The 21254-nt window shown below is 39.6% G+C and overlaps 1 protein-coding gene across 1 annotated transcript in view; it reads left to right on the top strand.

Moving 5' to 3' along the window:
• Window positions 1-21254, top strand: part of Dcdc1 (doublecortin domain containing 1) — a 372774-nt gene that overhangs the window by 283780 nt on the left and 67740 nt on the right. The window contains 3 exon segments of the mRNA XM_060371563.1: window positions 13884-14007; window positions 21045-21115; window positions 21117-21221. Coding sequence (XP_060227546.1) covers window positions 13884-14007; window positions 21045-21115; window positions 21117-21221 — 300 coding nt within the window.

Genomic DNA, 21254 nt, shown 5'->3' with positions numbered 1-21254 from the left:
CTACGCTTGTATGCTGTGTTCATGTGTACACAGTACACGGCTGTAGGTGTGCACGTGTGCAGGACAGACAATAACCTTGGGTGTCATCCCCTCTAGAGCATCGTCACCTCTTTCAAGACAGTCTCGCTGGCGTGGAGGTCACGAAATAGACTAGAGCCCCAGATATCCCTCGTCTCGGCTTTCCTGGCACTGGATTATAATAATGTGCGGGATCAAACGCAGGTCCTCATGCTTACAAGGCAAATGCTTTCCTGACAGCCATTTTCCCCTTCTTCTCTGGCTGGATTTAAAATACAGTTCCTTAGTTCATTCATTTATTCAATACATATTCAATGCACACGTAAGAAACTGGGCAATTCTCTCTTCTGAGACCTGAGGAGTAACTTCGAATTTCCTTCCCATTAACTTTTTCAATTCCTGAAGGGAGTCAGTGAGCCCTTGGTTAGGTATCTGCAGAACTGTGCAAACATTATACTTACAGTGACTACTCCCTGTCCCTGGGACTTCTTCCATTGGTTCACCCCTTTTGGAAAGCCGGGACTGCTCAAGGATAGAAACTGCCTTAGTTCCTTCAGCCTTTGCATTATAAATACAGATGCTGAACACGTGTTGGATGGTGTTTGCCAAAACCAACTTTAGACAAAGGACCCATTTTACTTCATTATGTTTGTAGATTTCCTCTAATATTTACTCTTCCTCACCCCCTCAGAGCTTTCTGACCCATCTTTTCTCATCCTTAGATAGCTAATTTTTGTTTGACATGGGACAGCTACTGTAGCCTTTTTTCTTTTTCAGTTTCTTGCTTATTTTTCTTCCCATCTATTTTCTAGGATCTTTGGCTGACAGAAAACTAAACAAACAACAGATTATCTACAGACTTCCAAAGCTATTTGGAGAAACATGTCTCAAGACAAGGTACTTTTAAAAGGCCGCCACCCTCTTTCTTCAGGCCTGGTTGGACCAAGCTGTTTGGACATATCCCAAGAAGTGATGGTTAAAATACACTTCATAATTCTTAGGTATGCCAACAGACCTACCTTGGAGTGATTCCCAACCTCAGACCTCAGGAAACTACAGTCTTCCTCCAGTTTCTTTTAAGGAGCATATTATATTATTAGTTTCCTTCAAGACCATATGCTGTATCTCTTGCTGAATATGCCATTTTTTGTCTATATACAAAATATTTGTTTATATACAGAATATGTCCATATTTTGTCTTACATTAGGTTTGAAAAAAAATCTTTGCATGTGTAAACTCTCCTTTTTGAAGTGCTGTGATTTTGAGTCTGTAGAGATGTCTCAGTGGGTAGAAGACGTGCTGCAGGAGGCAAAGATATGAGTTCAAACCCCTAGCACCTCTATAAAAGGGGTGGACGTGTCATACATGCCAATAACCCAGCACTGTGGGCGAAGCAGAGACAGGAGCATTGCTAGAGCTTGCTGGCCAACAGCCTAGCTTCAGGTTTCGTTGGAGACGTCGTCTCAGAAGAATGAGGGAGACAGAGAGTGGTAAAGGACAGCCCCATGTCCTCCTTCTCTCAGCGAACATTTGTACAGAAGTGTGCTCCCTGTACACACGCACACGCATGTGCCATACAGTGCATCGCATGCATACGAAGCTACAAAAGCAAATAACTGTGAACTTCCTGGGGCCTGAGCCACTCCAAACTTCTTTGCACTTCCTGTGATGTCTAGCCCAGGCAAAGGAAGCGAGCAACGGATCAATAGACAGTATCGTTTCCCTTCCTTGCAGAAAATAAATATGGAAAGTTGAGAGAGCTTTTCTCCCAGAGAAGTGACAGACCAAAGCATACTATGGGAAGCGGATCCAGCAGCCCTCCTGGAGTTGCAGCATACACAAGCGCTCAGAAGAAGAGCTTTTATTTTATTTTATTTTATTTCTTTTTCTTACAAATCTTGAACTTGGTAGAGGCTTCACCAGAGCTGCAAAGAGAACTTGCTTTTACACCAAGTATGAAACCCCCTGAGTATGGAGATAATGATAGGGTTTTACAACTGAATATAGATTACTCCTATGGATCCGGAATCTAAATAGCCAGGAAACTCACCCAACTAGAAAGGCAAAAAAAAAAAAAAACATTTTCAAAAAATAAACTTCCAAGAGATGTTGCCACTGGCTATGTATCTGTTTTCTTTCCTAGACTCAATACATGCATGATGCTCTCACTTACCATTAATAAGCCCACCCTGTACCACATACTTGTTCTTTTAAAAATAACTGCAGCGATCTTTAATTGAATACAAGGACAGATAAATTATGTTGAAATAAATATCCTTTTCAGTGTCATAATTGAAACTTCTCCTTCCTACAGCTCCAAATTTCTTGAGTTTGGTCAAGATCATGTGTCCGTTATACTTACCTCTTACTTGATACTGAAACCCAGCTTCTGCTTAAGCACATCATCAAAATACTAGGAAAGACAAAGCAAAGTTGGGTATAAAATGCACACATGAAAAACAATATTTGCTATTTTCTGAAAAAGAGCTCCAAAATAAAATAGAACAATGCTTAATATGTAAGAGCTACTTAATCTCTGAATTTGAATCACAGAACAACTATGCTGCATTCTTTAGTATCCAATTTCTGCTGGAATAAAATTTTTTTAAATGATTATCTCAAAAAATAATTATTAACATAAACCATTGTGTTTATTGCCAGGAACCTGCAAATCAAATAGAGGCTAAAATACCTCCTATATGGTTCTGGTAAAATAGAGAGTGATGTTCAAGTTTTCAGTTGTCCATCTAATCCTCAAACCCTTGGGTGGGGTTCAAGGTGAGCTTGTGTGTGCTGTGTCTTTTTCTGAATGATTTCTTCCTCATGTACACGACTTGACCCTTATAATACTTCTTGCCATTGAAATGAATGGGATTATGTTTGGCTATTATCAAATCTCATCAAAGTGGGACACTGTTACTATCTTTTTCTACAACTTGTTTGTTTCTGTTTTTTTCTTCTTCAGAGACTGAGCACTTAATGTCAGTCCCATAAAATGAATGCTACCAAAATCAGTGTGTGGAATGTATGTATGGAATCACGCTGTTCACTGTTTTTGAGGAACTGTGCACTTCTGCCTTAATTATAGATGAACTTTATGTGATCTAATCTAGTGGCTTAGGTAATCTTAAAAATGGAACAGTGATCAGTTAAGTAGATAAATAGGTCTTAATGTCAAGCAGAAAGTTAAATGATTTCGTTCAGAGTCATGACACATTCGACACGCACATTTGTAAGATGCTGATGATTAGGCTGAAGTATTATTTACTGAATCAGGTCCAAATTATATGTTAAGCCATTTTATTACTATGTTGATTACATTGTTTGAGAATTGTTATTGTATCCTGAGAGACTATCAAAAGAGAAAATCCTTTCAACTGGGCCACATTCACATTCGTGTCTGCTTTATTTTGTTGCTAAATCCCAGGAATGCCAAATAATTCCTTCCTACCTTGATGTGTGCAGTCTCACACAAATGTCTGTAGCTGGCCACAAGGGCATAGCTTTGCCAACGACACTAGACTCTGTAAACATCAGCTACACTTCAACACTTTCTGTGTCTTCATCAAATGCATTCAATAAGCCGTTACATTGGTATAGCTAAACTGATCAGACCAGAATTAATACAGTCAATTCTAAGTCTTGTTTTTGAGAGATTTCATTCAACCAAAATATTAAGGAATAACCCTAGTTTTTGCTCCTTTTGGTTCAGACAAAGCTGGAAGAATATTATAATTTCAGTCATATTTTCATACATGGAGAAGGTAATCATCAAAGCATGCATAATAAGTAGAATTTTGCCACCACTTGAAAAATGGTTGTTGGAACGCTGGCTGCCATGTGGCATTTGTGTCCACATTTTTGTTTGCAGCTTGGTTCTTCCACATCTTGGATGTTTGTTTTAAACAGGTCTTTGATTAGAAATGCTGGTTGTTCTGCAGTACCTTGCTTTACATGAAGAAAAGGAATGGAGGATGTTAAATAGATGCTTTCCCAGGCAAGGGAAAGCCTGCTGTGAGCTTTGCACGGGACACTGTCTCCACCTAGTGCTAGCTGCAGAGAATGAGGATCCGAGAATGAGCTTTCTGATGCTGTGTTCTAATTTATGTAACACACATGTACTGTCATTATGGCTGGGCCTGCTAGCGCCATTACAGCTAAGGGTCTGTCAGCACCTCATTTATAATGCAGAATATTAAAAGGGCTATTGCTTTTCCATAAAAGCTCATGCTGCGCCAGAACTCTGCGGTCTAATGGTGCCTGCTCTGTGTGAATGTTTAACAGTGTGTGCTGAACTTGACCAGCTCATTCTAAAGACACGCTAATGAGTTAAAGTCACAGAGCCACAACGACCAGAATGATAAATCTTTTCCTTTCTTGAAAAACTTCAGAAATTGACTACAAAGTGATACGATTTTTTTTGATCCAAGCATATATATATATGATATATATATATGATGTAACTGTCTTATCTATGTAAAAATTTTATACTAGTCTTCATACATGAAGATTAGTACTACTTGCTACTCTTCTCTTCACTTGGACTAAAACACACGACACAACTTCAGGGAGGGGAGACTTGTCTTTTGCTTCACATTCCAGAAGACATCAGACCACCCTGGCGTGGACAGCACAGTGGCAGGAGCAGATCACTCAGTGGTGGCTGGGCCATGTGGCTGGTTGTGTCACGGTGACAGGTAAGAAATAGAGAGGCTGACAGCCTTCAAGGCCTGCCCTATGTCCTATATCCTTCAGCTAGGACCATGTCTGGAAATTTCCACAACCTCCCAAACAAATGCTCTTTGCTAGTGACCAAATGCGTAGAAACGTTTATCTGTGGGAGACGTTCAAACCATAACATTCTAGACTGGCCTCCGTATATTCATGGCCATACGCTCTAGAGCAAAGTGCATTTGACCCAAGTCAGTAAGTCCCCGTATTCTTAACATCCCATCCAACATCCGATGCTATTCAAGACTTCAAGAGTCTCTACTGAAACTCAAGGCAATCTGTGAGTCCTTGTAAACTCTAAACAAACAAACAAATACATGCTCTCAATATACAGTGGCACACAATAAGCAGGGCCCATTTTAGAAGGGAAGCATGGGATAGCAGAAGGACCAGACCAAATCTCAGCAAGGCAAGCTCCAAGCCCTGTGGCTGTTATCCATGGCTTGTGGTACTCAGCAGTTTTCCAGTGCTCCTGTGAAGCCGGCCCCCAGGCACTGGCAGCACCCTTGGGTCCTTTCCTCAGTTCGGCGCTTTCTCCGACAGATGTCTGTTCCCATTTCTGACCTCTCCAACCCCTCAGGGTCTCCCCTGCCCTCGGGCTTCACTCCTACGTCTTCACACACTGGCTTCCCGGGGCCTCCCTAGGGAAATCAGCTCTGCTGCGCGCAGTCTAGCCAGACTGCCATCTTTACCGTGCGCCTCAGCGAGTCCATCAGGGTTTTGTCCTTCACCCCTGTGCAGACGTAGCCTCGCCCCCTACGTCACAGGTTCTGCTGTTTCTGTCCAACCCCGGAGAGGGGCCCTGGGCAGCTCCTTTCGAGCGAGACACCTCCGCGCTCGTCTCCTTTAAAATGAAAGTTCTTCAAATAGTTTACGTGTTTGCACCCTTGATCGGTGAGATCTTGGCGTCCATGAGCTACCTCCCCTGTCTACCCAGGGCAAGTGCTTGGCTTTCCCCTAATGGCACCGACCACTTTAACAATTAGTTATGTCGCTCCAACCTGCCTTGTCCACAGTCTGCAACTCTGCGTCCACACTTCTTTCCTTACCCAGAGTCTTCCTCTTTCACCTCATTCTGCTCCATCTCCCTTTTTCATTCTCATGATAAACCCATTAAATGTGTGAACAGTAACCACATCACAGCCTAGATGTCTTTGCTGCTTTACACGTTTTGCCAACAAATAAATTAATTCATTATTTTACAACCACACACAACGCACACAAACACGCACATACAACACACACACACACACACACACACACACACACACACACACACACACACAGAGCTGAACAATGGAATGCAGTGTGATCACATCTTCCCAGCTCTGCCTCTCCACCTGCTCCCCTGTGTTGGTATAATGTGTTTTTTTGTTTAATGTTTTTTTTTAACCTTACCCTTGCTTACCCTTGTCCATTCAAATACTGATTTCTCCCCCAACCACCCCCAACTCTCTGGTTTCAATCGGATATTGCATTGTGATACTCATTCTAAGCATCCTGTCTCAACTCTTGTGTAAACAAGACAAAATAAAGCAACTAGATACAATGTTGCTATCTAGGGAGGAGCCAGAGGACAGGAAAGAGGGGAGGAGCCAGAAGGCAGGAGATGAGTGGGAGGAGAAGGGGCAAGAGGAGAGCGAGGAGAGCAGAGTTGGAGGAGAGATCTTGGAGGACGTGGAGCATGAACCAGAACTAAGATTTCACAAAAAGCAAGTATAATGTAGGAAATCTAAATGTTAGGAAACTGAGGGCTTGGAGGTTTAGGAGGGAGTAAATATTGCCCAGCATTGTGTTCTAGGTTAACTAAAAACCCAGTCTCTGTGTGGTGATTTGGTTATACAGCTGCTGAGGATTAACAGCAGCATTACCAGAAGATAAACCAATAGTAAATATTAATCGCTGCTTACAACACCCCTGACACCCACCCACCCACCCCCCGAACTTCAGGTTTTCGTTTTCTGTACCCAATTGAGTTCAGCTTAATGCTGGCCACATGCTCATGGCTGTGGAACCACCTACTAGAGCATGGGCAGGCTTACCAGGAGTCATACCTCTGAAGAAAAACAAACTCGGTCTCATTCAGATCCCTAGGACACAGGCAAGTTCATCAGGATGTCACACAGCCTCTAGTCTAGACCAACTGTCAGTATAGCTTTGTTCACATCAGACCTGAGCTAGACCTTAAATGTTCTCATTTCTCCTGGTATTTTGATCATCTAGATTTATATCACAAAGGCCCACGATATTCACTCGGAATTTTAGAGCTCTTCTGGACTGCAGCTCCGTATACTGTCAAATTCCTGGCACTCATTTCTGATGCCTATAAAAATACTTGGTCACGTTAATAACATCAATGACCCCATTTTTTTTTCAGTATTGCTTACTTTTCCTTATTTGTGAATAAACACATGAAAGAAACAATGCCAAGGGGGAGGGGTCACTTTTGGTCTCTGTTCCAGAGGCCATCTCAGTGGGAGGAGTTGGTGTGTGGCAGGCACATGCAGCTGATCACAGCAATAGAGTACAAAAGAGTACAGGTCCAGCCTATAACCTTCAATAACTTCCCCTGTGGCCCCTATCTAGGCCTGTTTCAAAGGTTCTCTCACTTACAAAACAGCACCACTGTCCAGGGTACCAAGCGGATCCAATGTACCAAATGGTTCCAGTGTACAAAGGGGATCCAGTGTATGTGAATCTCGTATACATACGATAGCCTACAGAAAGGTTTATATGCTCAAGTGGTGTGTGTGTGTGTGTGTGTGTGTGTGTGTGTGTGTGTATTGCCTTGACATTTCAGGAGTTGAGTATCTCCTTCTACCAAGTAGGACCTGACGATTGAGTTTATGTTATCAAGCTTATTGGCAAATATTTTTACCTGCTGAGCCATCTCACCAGAAGTATGCCTAAGGTTTGACCTGTGCTAAAGGATTTTTAGGAGGTATGATATCAGTAGAAATTAAAAAAAAAAAAAGTAAAATTGAACTGAGAAGGAAGAAAGAATATTGGAGAGTATGTTATGGATGTCTGTAGTTTCAAAAGAAAACTCATTCTGTCTACTTTCCATCCAGGTTTTCAGAACTTTCTAGTCTTGATGAGAAGGTGAGGACATTCACATAGTGACTCCTTCTTGTTTTCAGCTGCTGACTAAAGCTTGCCACAGAACTCTTTGTCTTTCCCTCATGAATTATATTACTGCGTCTTCCAAGGTCTTCCCAGTTAATGATGGTAAGTCCATAGTTCATGCCTCATAGTGGATGTGTGGTTTTCCCCAGAAAGGAACTCACTCCGGCACCTGTTTTAGTGGGTATGAGAAGTGTATGGCAATGCCTGGTTGTATCGCATGAAGCAAACGAGAAACGTGGCTTTGCTGGAAAATGGGATGGGCCCAACGTGGCCTTGACACACTGTTTAGCTTCTAGAGTAAGAATACTACAAAGCCAGGCGAGTTTGGCAAGGCACATAAACTGAGCCCTATACTGTATCCCACCTTTTGAGCACCCCAGCATCTGTGGCTATCCAAACCTCACAGGGGAACAAGAGCCCTCAGCACTTCTTCAAGAAAAGATGTGAGGGACGGTCTATTACTTCATCTGGCAGATTATCATAAAGTGAGTAAAAAGGATTGACCGTGGGGAGAAGAGGAAAACCTGAGGGACCGAAGTCCTGAGGGAATGTGTGCTGTTGACGTGGTCATGGCCATGCCAAGGATTCTAGCCTTGGATCCATGGGAGAGTGGAAAAGCCTCCCACAATCACAGGTTGAGGCTCAGAGGGGTTCCAAAGCCTTCCAGTGTGTAGGCACGTGTAGAAAATGTCCTCCATAGCTGTCTACATCCCTGCTGGAAGTTTACTGCTCTCCTCCAGAGAGTGCCCCTGCTGAGATCAGCTAAACCACCTTGATCTAGCAGTCTAGCACGAACCTTGCCTTCATGATTCAGCTGTTTGCAATAACTCAGCCTCCCTGTCCAAGTGTATATAATAAAATTGATGAGAGGTGTGGGAGGGAACAGCAGTGTCTTGTTTCAGTCAGGCCAATCCCTGGAGCCATGCAAAGATGTGGCAGTTAACAAATTCAACCTCAATTCTCACTACTCCCGTTAGTCTTTGGACTCTAGTGGGTAGGCATCGATATCCTTTCTCCACTTATTTCAAATCTATCTGGGCCAGTGTTTTGACTGGTATGGGCTACTTTACCAATGGCTTTGTTCCTGGCAGGTACCAGCCCTGAATTTCCTTGCCTTGTCAGATTCTCACTGCTACACTTATCCATTTACTCTTTGGTGGTGTGTGTGTGTGTGTGTGTGTGTGTGTGGCACAGAAGGTCATAAAGGCTTCTTGGCTTCATTCCTTCACCTCTTCGGTATAGGAGCCATTTTTAGTTCTCATGGCAATGACAATGAATAGTAGTTCTCCAGTCATGACTGTCCCATTGGGCTGCCAATCTAATGACATGAGACATTCAGAGTAGCCAACAATACTAACTAAAGGTTCTACAGGCTAGTTCATATTTCTGTATCCCTGGGCAGAAGTCTCCCACAGGAAAATCAGTCTGAGGACACTGCAAAGCCTGAGGCTTTGTGAGCAAGGGAATGAATTTTGTATTGGGTCATTGGAAGTAAGGGCCAGCCTTCTGCTACCATTGGTCTCAGGACCTGAAATTCTACTTATTGAAGATATAATGCTAAAGCTTTCTTGGTCACTACATATGTTGACCTTTTAGGATAACAGCCCAAACATCTGTAACCTGGACCTCGGGTTCAGATTTCAACATCACTGCTGCATTCTGTCAAGCTTCTTGTGATGATGTATAATGTTAGAGAAGAGATACTTGTGGTTCACTGTCACACCTTTTTGTTCTTGAAACAGTGTTCTGAAGCAGTTTTAGGTGTGATGTCAAGTCAATGAACATTCTGCAAAAAAACACTCACTCTGGGCTTCTTGCCTACTCTGTTGTCGAGAGCCTCTTCTGTAGTTGATGGTCTAGGGTGTGCATTAACATAAGAAATAAAAATCAAATGCTTTGGATCCTCTCTGTAAGTCCTTCAACAAATGCTTCCCTCAAAATTCCATGTCCCTTAACCATGCTTTCCAGTTTTGTTTTCTTATCTTCATCAGCATGTCAAACTCTTAATCTGTGTTGGTATATCAATACATTTTTACCCCTCTTGTACCTATATGTTTTCTACAAAGTGGGTATCCAGTTGGGATGAATGGTATTTGGCACTATTCTTCAGACCTATAGGAAGTGGGAGCACAGAGCAGTCATACCAGCTGAGCAGAGCTAACATAGCATATTAACCTATTTGCAAGCCAGCCTTGTGAACTAGCCTGAGTCTCAGTTTAGATACATTTGCTATCTAAACTGATAGATACATTTGCTATCAGTTTAGATAGCAAATGTTCTGCAGTGATTTCTTTACTGTCCTGAAATAAAATCCACACTTGAGCTAGCCTTGCCGTTAGCAATAACAAAGCTAATCAAATAAGGATAACTTTAAAGTAAAAGCATATGTATTTCAACTATCACATGTCTCTGCAGAGTTCTTTAACATGCATATGCTTGCAACTATGCATAGACTCACCAGAGTATGGGAATTATGGACACAAAAGTATGCAATCATGTTGTACTGGTAGCTCCGATACTATGAGGGCAATAGGATGAGTATGAAGGCAAGAGAATGGCTGTATTGACGGACTGTGAATCTTACCTGGGTATAAACTGTTGCTCTGTCAAGAAGGATGGGAGTATGAAAATGTGGTAGGTGCAATGACTTGGAACAGCTGGTGTTTCTAAACATCAGGGAATAGTTTGGGAATGGGTGCATGGAAGAAGAATAATAGAAAAGTCTAAGAGGAGCAAGAACTAGAGGCTTCCTACTTCTGGGCCCAGCACGATTTGACATGTGGAGGATAAAAGTGCCACACAAAAACATGTCCAAATAAACAGGTTCTTGGAGATGGCTAGGTATCCAAAAGAGAAAATAAGATTGTTGTGAGATAAACAGACACACATTCCCACCATTCCAACTTTCAGCAGCAGGAGCTTCCCACCTTCTGGAGTCATTCTGTAACAGTTGAATGGCTTAAATGTATTGTCCAAAGGATGGATTCTCTATTTAATCTTAGCTTCCTTTCCAAGTGATTGGATATCTACTGCCTTCAAATAGCTAACACTCTAGGATCAGTATAAGAAAGGTAATACAGAATGTTCAGACAGTACATACACAAAGAAAGAGAGGAAGTGTTCGGTGGACAGAGGCTTTATCCTACCCCTACCTGGACAACTGAGAGCTCTCAGCTTCACACCTCCTGCTTGGCTGGTTGGAAATATTGCCATCTCTTGATTTCTGTGCTCTGCCAGTTTTCAGTGGAACTGCTGAAGATCCAGGCTCTTCAACATTAGATATTACATACAGTTTTGATGGGGGTAGGTGGCCTTAGAAACTTCCTAGTCTCTAAGGATCATCATCTCTTCTTGAAAAATGGGTGCTGTAGTGTCCCTATAATCACTTACTCTCAGTGATGAATTAGATTAAGAACTGTCCATAATTTTACCCAGTATCACGTTGGCTTATATACAGTGATCAGTCTCCTGCCACAATATTATATTTTATTGGTTAATATTGATTTAGGAGTGATATATCTTTAATTATAAGTAACACTGATGTATTTTTAAACAGCCAGTGACTGAGTTTATTATGAAGGTTTTCAACTTGCCACAGAAATAATTAACTGTTTTTTTTCTATTTCATGTTTATATAGCAGAAAAATTCTCTTTTTCATGACCTGTTAAATTACATGGGTGAGAACATGGTTTCTACTTTCTATATCTATATTTCAAGTCTGAAAATTTTCAAAAATTAAATTACCAAAATTCTTTTACCAGTAACGGTCACATACACACTGTACCTTCATTCTTAATCTTTTCTATAGTAAATGTTTAATTTGCTTTTCTATTTTTATCTTTGTTGCAGTTTTATGAATCAGTACTTATTTACTGTTTACTTATTTACTTATTTACTGTTTTTCTTAAAAATAATTATTTCTTATTTTAATACTTAATATTTAAAAGGAAACACACTAAAAACTAATTTGGGGGTTTAAGAAACCATAAACAATTATATCATAATTAGGGATTTTACTATTTTTACTTTTATTTTTATTTAAAAACAATTTCAACAATTTTACTGAAGCTTTATTTTTCAAACTTTTTAATTTTATCTTAATATTATTTCATCCCATCTATTTTCTATGAGACATTCAAATTTTCTCAAAATAGTTGTTTGATGAAGTGCTTTCTTGTTTTACCTTCTCTAGCTCTTTGATGAGGTTTGTTTAACTTTATTTTATGTGGATGGGTTTCTGCTGGCATGCATAGCTGTGCACCACACCTGCCCTAGAAGGCCAGAGGAGGCAATGGACTCCCTGGAGCTGGAGTTACAGATGGTTGGGAGCATCTCAGGAAGAGCAGCCATGCTCTTAACTGCTGAGCCAACCCTCCAGCCCCACTGTTTAACTCACAGACAACCTTTACAGTAGAAATTCGCTTTGACTGTAATTCTAGGTATGTCCTGTAAGTTTTCACGCAAATAATTTTAGCTGCTTACCAAATAGCTATTGGTCATTTTTTTTTTTCTCCAACTGGTAAAATAGAATTTTGAGAAAGATACTGTGCTTTAAAATAAAAAATCGTATTGTTGTGATTGTAAAATTTGAACATTCCTGTGTGTGTGTGTGTGTGTATGTGCATCATTAACCACAATACATGTAAAAATTAAAAATGGTTTATTTGTTTTTATCTGTTTATTTTTGATATGTGTGTATGGACAGTGTGTGTGTGTGTGTGTGTGTGTGTGTGTGTATTTGAGGGCCTCGGTGTATGGGTGTATAGGTCAAAGGACACCCCTGGATGTTGGTTCTCTTCTTACACTTGAGGTGGAGTCTTTCTTGGTGTTGGCGGCTGCACTGTGTTCTCCACACAGAAACTACACATGGAAGCTAGCTGGGCTGCAAGCTTCTGAGGTATATCCTGTATCTGTCCCTCCTCTCTCTGGGCTTACAGACATGGGCTACCACACCCAGATTTTATTTCTTCTTTCTTTTTTTCTTTCGATCTTTCTTCCTTTCTTTCCTTCTTTCTTTCTTCCTCCCTTTCTTTCTATCTTTCCTTTTTTATTTTCAATTTGTATGTTCACTTTACATACTGACCGTAGGCCCCTCCCTCCTCTCCTCCTGGTCCCACATGCCCAGCTTTTACATGGGCTCAAATTTAAGTCATCACTCTTGTACCATCCATATGAGGCTATATTGAAGTTTACTTTTTTTTTCATATGTGACAAATATTATTGCTAATACTATAGGGATTACTGAGAGAGACATTATCTGTAAGCAGACTATAATATGTGTAAGTAGTAATAATTACATTTACTAATTTTAATAATAAAATATTTTAACCAATTGTTGGTTTTCAGGACAAGATCTGGCCTTGTGATCCTCCTGCCTCAGCTTCCTGAGTGTTGGGGTAATAGGTGTTTACCACTCTGCGGTGATATTATTTATTGCTTAAAGATTAGATGCTTCAGATTTGCCTAGCATGTGTGAGACCCTGGGTTCAATACTCAGTATTCAATATATATTTTTAAATTTAAAAATTAATTTTAAAATTTTAAATAAATTAAATTTAAAAATATATAATTAAAATTCACTTAATAGCTTGAAACCTGCTTTGATGCCATAATTTTCTCCACAATAAGTGTGTGCATATTAGCTCTCTTTGCTTGTCCAGGAGTTTCACTGAAGTTTTCTATTTTCCCTGGTATTCCTATTTTTGTCTTGTTATTTATGTCACTGTCACTGTAAATAACTCTTACACTTTGTCTTATGGCTTAGATGTTTTCTGTTATGACAGTGCCAACTTTGGCTCAATTTGATCAGTTTCCTTCTTTTTACAATTAATGCATTTATGTCTAAATTACGTTCATTTGAGTTCTTGTAAATAGCAAATGACCAGATGGGGGAATCTTAACTCAAACTGAGTCTTTTCCCGGTACATAGCAGATATTCAATAAAAATCAGTAATGTCGAATGGCATTTAGCCTTCTACTCCCACTTTGTTTTCCCCTTCATTTTATGTGGGCAGTAAGGCATAAAGGGACCAGCAAGCCTGGCCAGTGGAAACACCCCAAAGTTGAAAATTCTCTGTGGAACAAGCTTACATCCCTGCGGCCAGTCCTGCCCTGTGGCCAGCTTAATGAGGTTGTTTGACTTTCGTATAAATCTTTAAGATCCTGGATCTGGTCAACCTTCTGAAAAAAAAATGTCCACGCACTTTTTGAATTTCAATGTAAAAAGTTCTTGCTAATTTTGTTGTTTATTGAAAAGAAGTGTAAAAAATATTTCACTGTGGAAACAAGTCGATCTGGTATTTTCTTGTAATCTCTCAAATTTTACTTCATATATTTTGAAACACGGGTCTTAGGCACACATATGATCAGAATACTGTATTTCTCTAGGAACGTCAGACTTGTCATTATATAGAAACTCAGTCTACTTTTCATGAAAGTTTCTGGTATTCATTGACAATAAAATGATCCTGAAATTTTGGTAATTAGCTGTCTGGTATGTCTTCTTTGCATCCTTTTGCTTTCTGGTTTTCTATATTCTTGGAATGGACCCAATAATCAACTCAGGATGTCTGTCAGACAGCATCCTCTCTAAGCTCGAGTAGTTAGCCTTCTCTCTTCTAACTACACATGGACCTAAATTTAATCTTGTTTCTGTTTTTCATGCCTTATCTCTCACCCCAGCATTTTAATCGTTTATAGTGGCTTTTTTGTCCTTACATTCTCTCCATTTACTGCTTTATACATTGTTCTATTTCCATTGTTTTGAAGGGTAGTGTTACTGTAATCCCCTTGAGCAACCTAACTTGCATACATAAATGACCAAAATGCAAAGTTAATGAATGTTTTGGCTTCCCTCAAGTAATAGAACAGTAGAATAGCTAACTTCAACCTTATGACTTATGATAGGATGAATTACTTATTGCCATATGTTTAGGTTTTACTGTTAAAAATCTCCACAAGATATTAACACTTTGTGTGCATTCAATATGTATTTCTATTTATCCTAACTTTTCATATTACATCTCAGGCCCTCCACTTACGGTTGCTTTCCTTCTGGCTTGCATGCCTTTCAGTTAGAGCCTCATAGTTAAGTTTCACGTTTCAAAAATGCCTTTACTTTGCCTTTGTTCATGGCAGGCTCTTCCCCCAAATTCTTTGGCCCTTACTTGTAAAATGAATAGAAAGAAGTGAGGCATTAAATTAGCTAGAGTCAGATGGATGGACTATATCCTCCAAAATGACTGGGTCTCGGGATCTTGCTGCTTCTTGAAATGTTTGGGGAAGAATGTACTTAGCAAGCAGGGAGCTCAAATTAAACACAACCCATTTCACTTCAAGTCTGCATCTTTCTCGTTTGAAAGACCCGTATTTCCGATCCCATCTTTGTATAATTGATTTGGAGGTTTGACATTCGTATTGTGGAATTCAGAACTGTTTGGGCACTGTGTTCATTAATTTTATTCCAATTTGATCTTTAATTTTATGTTGTATCTATTGTCTGTAATGTACTCAGATGACAGGGGGAGGACAGGAAGGTGTATGTGGTCTCTGCCAAATCTTACAGTTTGAGTATAGGCTGTAAGAGAAGAGAGACTAAAGCAGAAAAGGGAGGTCAAGGTGGTGAATAAAGGAGAGAGATGAAATCCATGTAACAAGCTTAAGTATCCAAGCAGTAAAAGCTGAATGTTGATGGAAAAGGAGTCAAGTTTGAATAGGCCTGAAAATTGAGTCATATTGAATCTAGGAAAACCATCTATCAATCAATGAACTGAGTGTTCAGTTCTTTCATTTTCACGACAAGAGGTATTCGAACTACAATGATAACTAACAGAAGAGTAAGAAATGCAAACACTATGGAAATACAAAGGTGGCTTCACAGTGTCTCAGCCTGCACTCTTGCCTAAAATCCCTGGCAGCTGATCTAAGAACTCCTCCATGCTATTGTCACTTTCTAGATATGTATCCTACAAGGAAATCAATAACATTTGATAAGATGTAGTTAATAAACTACAGATTTTCATGTATTCAAGGACATCAGTATTTTACAAAACATATTAAAGCCTCATAAAAGCAGAGGGCTGATACATTCTCTTGGTTTTTTTTCTCAATTCACTGAAGTGGTTTATAGGAATGAACTCTTGTGTTATTTTTCTCAAACCTTGAAGAAAACTTACAAATTGAGAAATTACAGTTCTAAATCTTCAAAGACAAGGAGTAATAGATTTTTCATAGTCAAGGATGAAATCATCAGAATTAGCAAGTTTAAAGAGGCTTAAGATTTTAGAATGTATTACAGGATAATGATCTTAAACTACTAAGTCAAAATACAGAGAGACCAATGATAGAAGAAAATTTAACATACATGTTTTGTTGATCTGTTGAGACATAACTTTTTTTTCCGTGACTGAAGGTAATAAAATACAGGTACTGTGGAAATCTGAAGATACAGGACAGGACATTACATCTACACATGGACCGGGAACCTTTACCAATAATGTAATCTTCTGAAATTCTATGCAAACTCAGAAATCATTTTAAAGAAAGGAAAGGAAAAGAAACAGAACAGATTTAGTTATTTACCACTGACAAACAGATGGAGTGGGGCCAATCCAAAGGAGACGCAGAAGCCATTGCTTAAGAGCTGTCTTCTGAACCAATATATGTCTCTGTGTGAGAGATGAGTGAAAGAGAAGGCAAGGGGAATTATCCACTTAAGGGCGCACCGAGGCCCTTTAGGAGTCTCCTAACAAGGCAGCTGTGCTGTAGAGTAGCATGAAAACAGAGAAGACCAATGAAGAAATGAGTGGGAAGATCAGAATTCCAACCGAGAAAATGGAGGGGGAGAAACAGCCCCAGCCAGTTTAATTATCCACGTTTTTCTTGTCCTTCATTATCCTGAGGCTGTATTTCACTGTTCGCCTGAAGGACGAAGTGAATGTCTTGAATGGGAAACCAGACATGGTGGCAAACCTCTATGGTCCCAGCAGCTGGGAACCTGAGGCAGGAAGATTCCAATTTTAAGACTATCTTAGGTAGTACCAAGTCAGCCAGGACTATTTAGTGATTCTTTGTCTCACAAAACCAATCAACCAAACACACACACACACACAAAAAAGAACCTGTGAGGACAAACATTAAGATATCTTAATATTTTTGGTGCAGGCATGTGAGTATGTTTGTGTGTGTGTGTGTGTGTGTGTGTGAAGACCACTGTGTTCCTTTGAAGGGCAGAGGACAACGTGTGGAATTCAATCTCTTTTTTTACCACATGGGTCCTGGGGATTGAATTCAGGCCATTACCCTTGGTGACAAGCACTTTTGCCTGCTGAGCCATCACACCCACCCAAGAATTAAAGTATCATAAAGGAAGAGTTGATCTTAGTAGCTCAGATATTTGGAAAGCTGATTTTTCATTTCTGAGTGTTTCTGTGACGTCTTACACTAAGATCTTTTGAATTTATTCCTTCTACCTAGAATTCAGAGACTCCATTTGAAGGTAACAGTGCTTCCATCAAGCAGAACAAATGTCCACAGTGGCTACCACGGTCAGAGGCAAACTGGAAGCTAAATAAATCAATACCATTGAGGGGCTAAGCTATCATGTCTCAGATTTGTTCCTCAGATATCTAACATATGGTATCTTAATTATTTTTGTGTTGCTATGATAAAACACCATAACCAAGGCAACTTATAAAAGAAAGCATTTAATTTGGTTTATGGTTTCAGAAGAGTCCATAATGGCAGCCCAAATGAACACCTGAGAGCTCTTATCTTGATCCATAACCATGAAGCAAGTGAGAAAGTTAACAGAGAAAGGCATGAACTTATGAAACCTCTAATCCAACCCTCAGATACATCTCCAACAAGTCCGTATCTTCTAATCCCTCACCAACAGTTCCTTCAAATAGAAAACAAGTATTTAAATATATGATCCAATGGGATTCATTCTCATTCAATCAACCACAACGAAGTATTGGAAAATCCTTAGTTCCACACCTTCATTCTATAAACTGGCAGGCACACAGGCTAAGTATGAAAAAAAGAACCATTTCTCTTGTTTTTCTTTTCCATGGTTCAAAAACAAAACAAACAAACAAGCAAAGTCAGTAATTTTACACCCAGCCATAGATGTGAAATTAATCTGTGTGTGTTTGTGTGATGTGTGTGTGTGTAGGAACTAATCCTGGGTGCCTATCCTCAGGATTTTTTTTTCAGACACAGTTTCTTCATTAGCCTAGAATTAAAAAGCAAGAGAAACTGAAAACTAATGAGAAAAGTATTCAAGTTATGGAGTTAGGAAAATAATAGTAAGAATAAACTGTTAGGAATTAGGCAGAAGGCTGGGCTGGAAAACAGCCTTAGTGGTAGAGTGTATCCCTAGCAGGCTTACAGCCCTGTATTAGACTACGATACCATGAAATGAAATGCAAAAATTAGGAAGAAGGAAATTAAATGCTAAATTATAAAACAAAAATTGACAGACAAGACTAGGTGGCAAATGTACACAGAAACACCAAAACAAAACAAAATCTGTTCTCTGAAAATGTTAATATAAATATGTACACAGCTATAGCTATTAAGAAAATTTGGATAAAATGAAATAATATTAAGAATATAAGAATATATAACTGTGTATGTGTATGCTGGTAGAGTATATAAATATAAAGAGATATCATGAATAAAGGGATAATAAATAACTTTAGGTTACTAATTATAGTAATTAATAAAATGGTCAAAAATTTCAATAAAAAGTATGTGGCAAAAAGGAGTCAAGAAGGGACTAGAAAGTTGGTGAGATGGCTCACTGAGTAAAGGCATTTATCACCAAGCCTAATGACCAGAGTTCTGTTCCTAGGACATGTGTGGTGTAAGGAGAGAACTGATGTGTGATCTCTGGCATACAGTTACACACCCATACCCACACCCACAGTAAATAAAATAAAAAGAAATAAATTCTAATTAAAAAGAGGCAGAAAACCTACGTGGTCCACCAGCCATGGGAAAATAAAAGTTAAAAGTCTCCCTATAAGGAAGACAATGCAGCCACTCCTGATGAGACCTTATTGACTAAGATCAGAAGGAAGGAAAAGAAGACCTCCCCTACCAGTGGACATGGGGAGGGGCATGAGTGGAGAAGAGGGAGGAAGGGAGGGATTGGGAGGGGAGGAGGGAGGGAGCTACAGGGGGGATACAAAGTGAATAAAGTGTAATTAATAAAAAAAATAAAAAAAAGTCTTCCTACAAGTACACCATGGCCTAGTTTTCCTGGTTCATTGTACCAAACCCAAAAGAAACAAATAATTCAGAATTCAAACAACAATGAAATGTCTTCCAATTCATTTCACAAGGGGAACATTCTCTAGGAATGTTGATACGACCCTTGATTAAGTTGATATAAGAATTCTACATGTTAATTCCAGTTACAACTATTTGCAAACATCCTAAGGAAAACATTAGCTGACCGAAGTCAGTAGTCTATAGGCATTGCATAATGGTTTGAATAAATGTCAGTTGGCCTTTGCCCAGGAATGCAAGCTTGGTTTAAAACAAGAAAGTTGATTAATGTAATTGACACGTAGATGAAAAAAACAAGTAATACAAACACAAATACATTCCAAAGAGATTTCCATGGTACAACACACATCTAGCTCTTCAAAAGGATTGTTCAGATCAAAGCTTTGTTTTCCTCCATGACATACTCAGTCTCTGAGCTACTACCATACCCCACCTTACATCCTAACTCTGTATCAAAATGGGAATTCCTGAACCTTGCATAGCATATTTACATCCCAAACAAAATTTGAAGAGCTTACTTAAATGTGCATGAAATGGCAGAGGGCCAACAAAAACCAGTATACAAAGAACAACAAGATGGAGGAGTCTGCCCTGTGGGATACCAAGAGTTAGTTACCTGATAGTCACCAGACATGAGGATACCATGCATGGTGGACAAACTGACGTGCTGAAGAGAATGGAACTCACAAAGCTGGAGTGGAATCATGATGTTTTTCAGAGTAGGCACTACCGATGGATGATGGCAGGTGCCACCATCCTGGTTGCAAATGTGGTTGGGAGGAAAGAAGGGGGAAAAATGATGGGAAGAAAGGGAAGGGAGGGGTGGGAGCAAGTTCTGATTTTGCTGAATATCATCTTTGATCACTGTTTCTCCCATTTACTCTTCTTGCTCCATTTAACCTCTGTGGATAGTAGCAAGTGCATTCCCCAATCAAGCTAGCGGTGCTCAGGGAGCCATCCTCGCTCCCTTCCCGCAACACTAATCTTCCTATTTGCTATGTACACTCTTCCTGTCCTTTGCTGCTTTAAGGCCAGCACTCTTCCCAACGGAGCTGGACCCCAACACCCAAACAAACAAATACAACAAAACAAAATACCCTAACTGGATTGATACAGTATTGCAACTATAGCCTAAGCCCTCAGGCCTGCGGTGTGGCCTCAATAACTAAGGGTCTCCTCTTGTCCCTTGCTGCTCCTGCTTACATTACTATGATTTTCTAGTTGATTTCTAAGTAACTTTCTGGTGTGCTTAAAAGTACAGAATATCCCGTCCAGTTTATAGTTTTATTTCTGTGCCTAAGATAATCAGTAACTGCTTGAAGAGTATATGAATTAATACCGTGAGTAAAAGTATAGGCGAATAAATAGAAAGTCACTAAATTCCGCAATGGAAATGTCTGATAGGTGTTCATTTTACTTCATCATCTTATTCTGCTTTTTAATATCTCCTCAGTGTAGTCATGGTATTATATTAAGATAATATTTTGTTATATTATTCCTTTCACACATTCTTCTTTTACTTCACACTGACTAAAAATACTCCACACAAAAACAAAAGCAAAGATACTTGAGGTTAATTCACTTCTACTTTTCAGGAATGTTTCTTTCCTTTGATACTTTAAAAAAAAAAAGATCAGTTTAAAATTTTAAAAGTTGGATACTTTCTAAAAAGTGATCAGATTTAAATTAAAAAAATGAAATGCCAAACAAAACACAAACAAAAGCCACAACAACAAAAACACTAAAAAAAACCCTAGAATTCTTTGGAACAACTCAGATCTCTAATAAATTTCTGTTTAACGAATGAAAGATTAAAGGTACAAAAAATTCATACTATGTATTGCTCTTTTATCTTTTCTTGTCTGTCTGAAGGAGCTTGACTGGCCAATAGAAGACCTACTGGTGCCCAACAGCCCTCTCGTGAAGAGGCCGGTTTTTAAGACACGAGCATCGTGTCCCTGTGAGACTCCGTGTTCTGAGGAACGGAGACAAGAAAAACAGCAGAGCCCCCGCGATTGTCCTGGTAGGCTCACCTGGATGGAAAACGCAGTAAGAGCAACAATCAGGTCATACTCACCATTC

This window comes from Meriones unguiculatus, chromosome 18 (assembly GCF_030254825.1).
Source record: "Meriones unguiculatus strain TT.TT164.6M chromosome 18, Bangor_MerUng_6.1, whole genome shotgun sequence".
Lineage (NCBI taxonomy): Eukaryota > Metazoa > Chordata > Mammalia > Rodentia > Muridae > Meriones > Meriones unguiculatus.
Note: the sequence above shows the minus strand (reverse complement) of the source record. Positions and strands in the feature narration are given on the sequence as shown.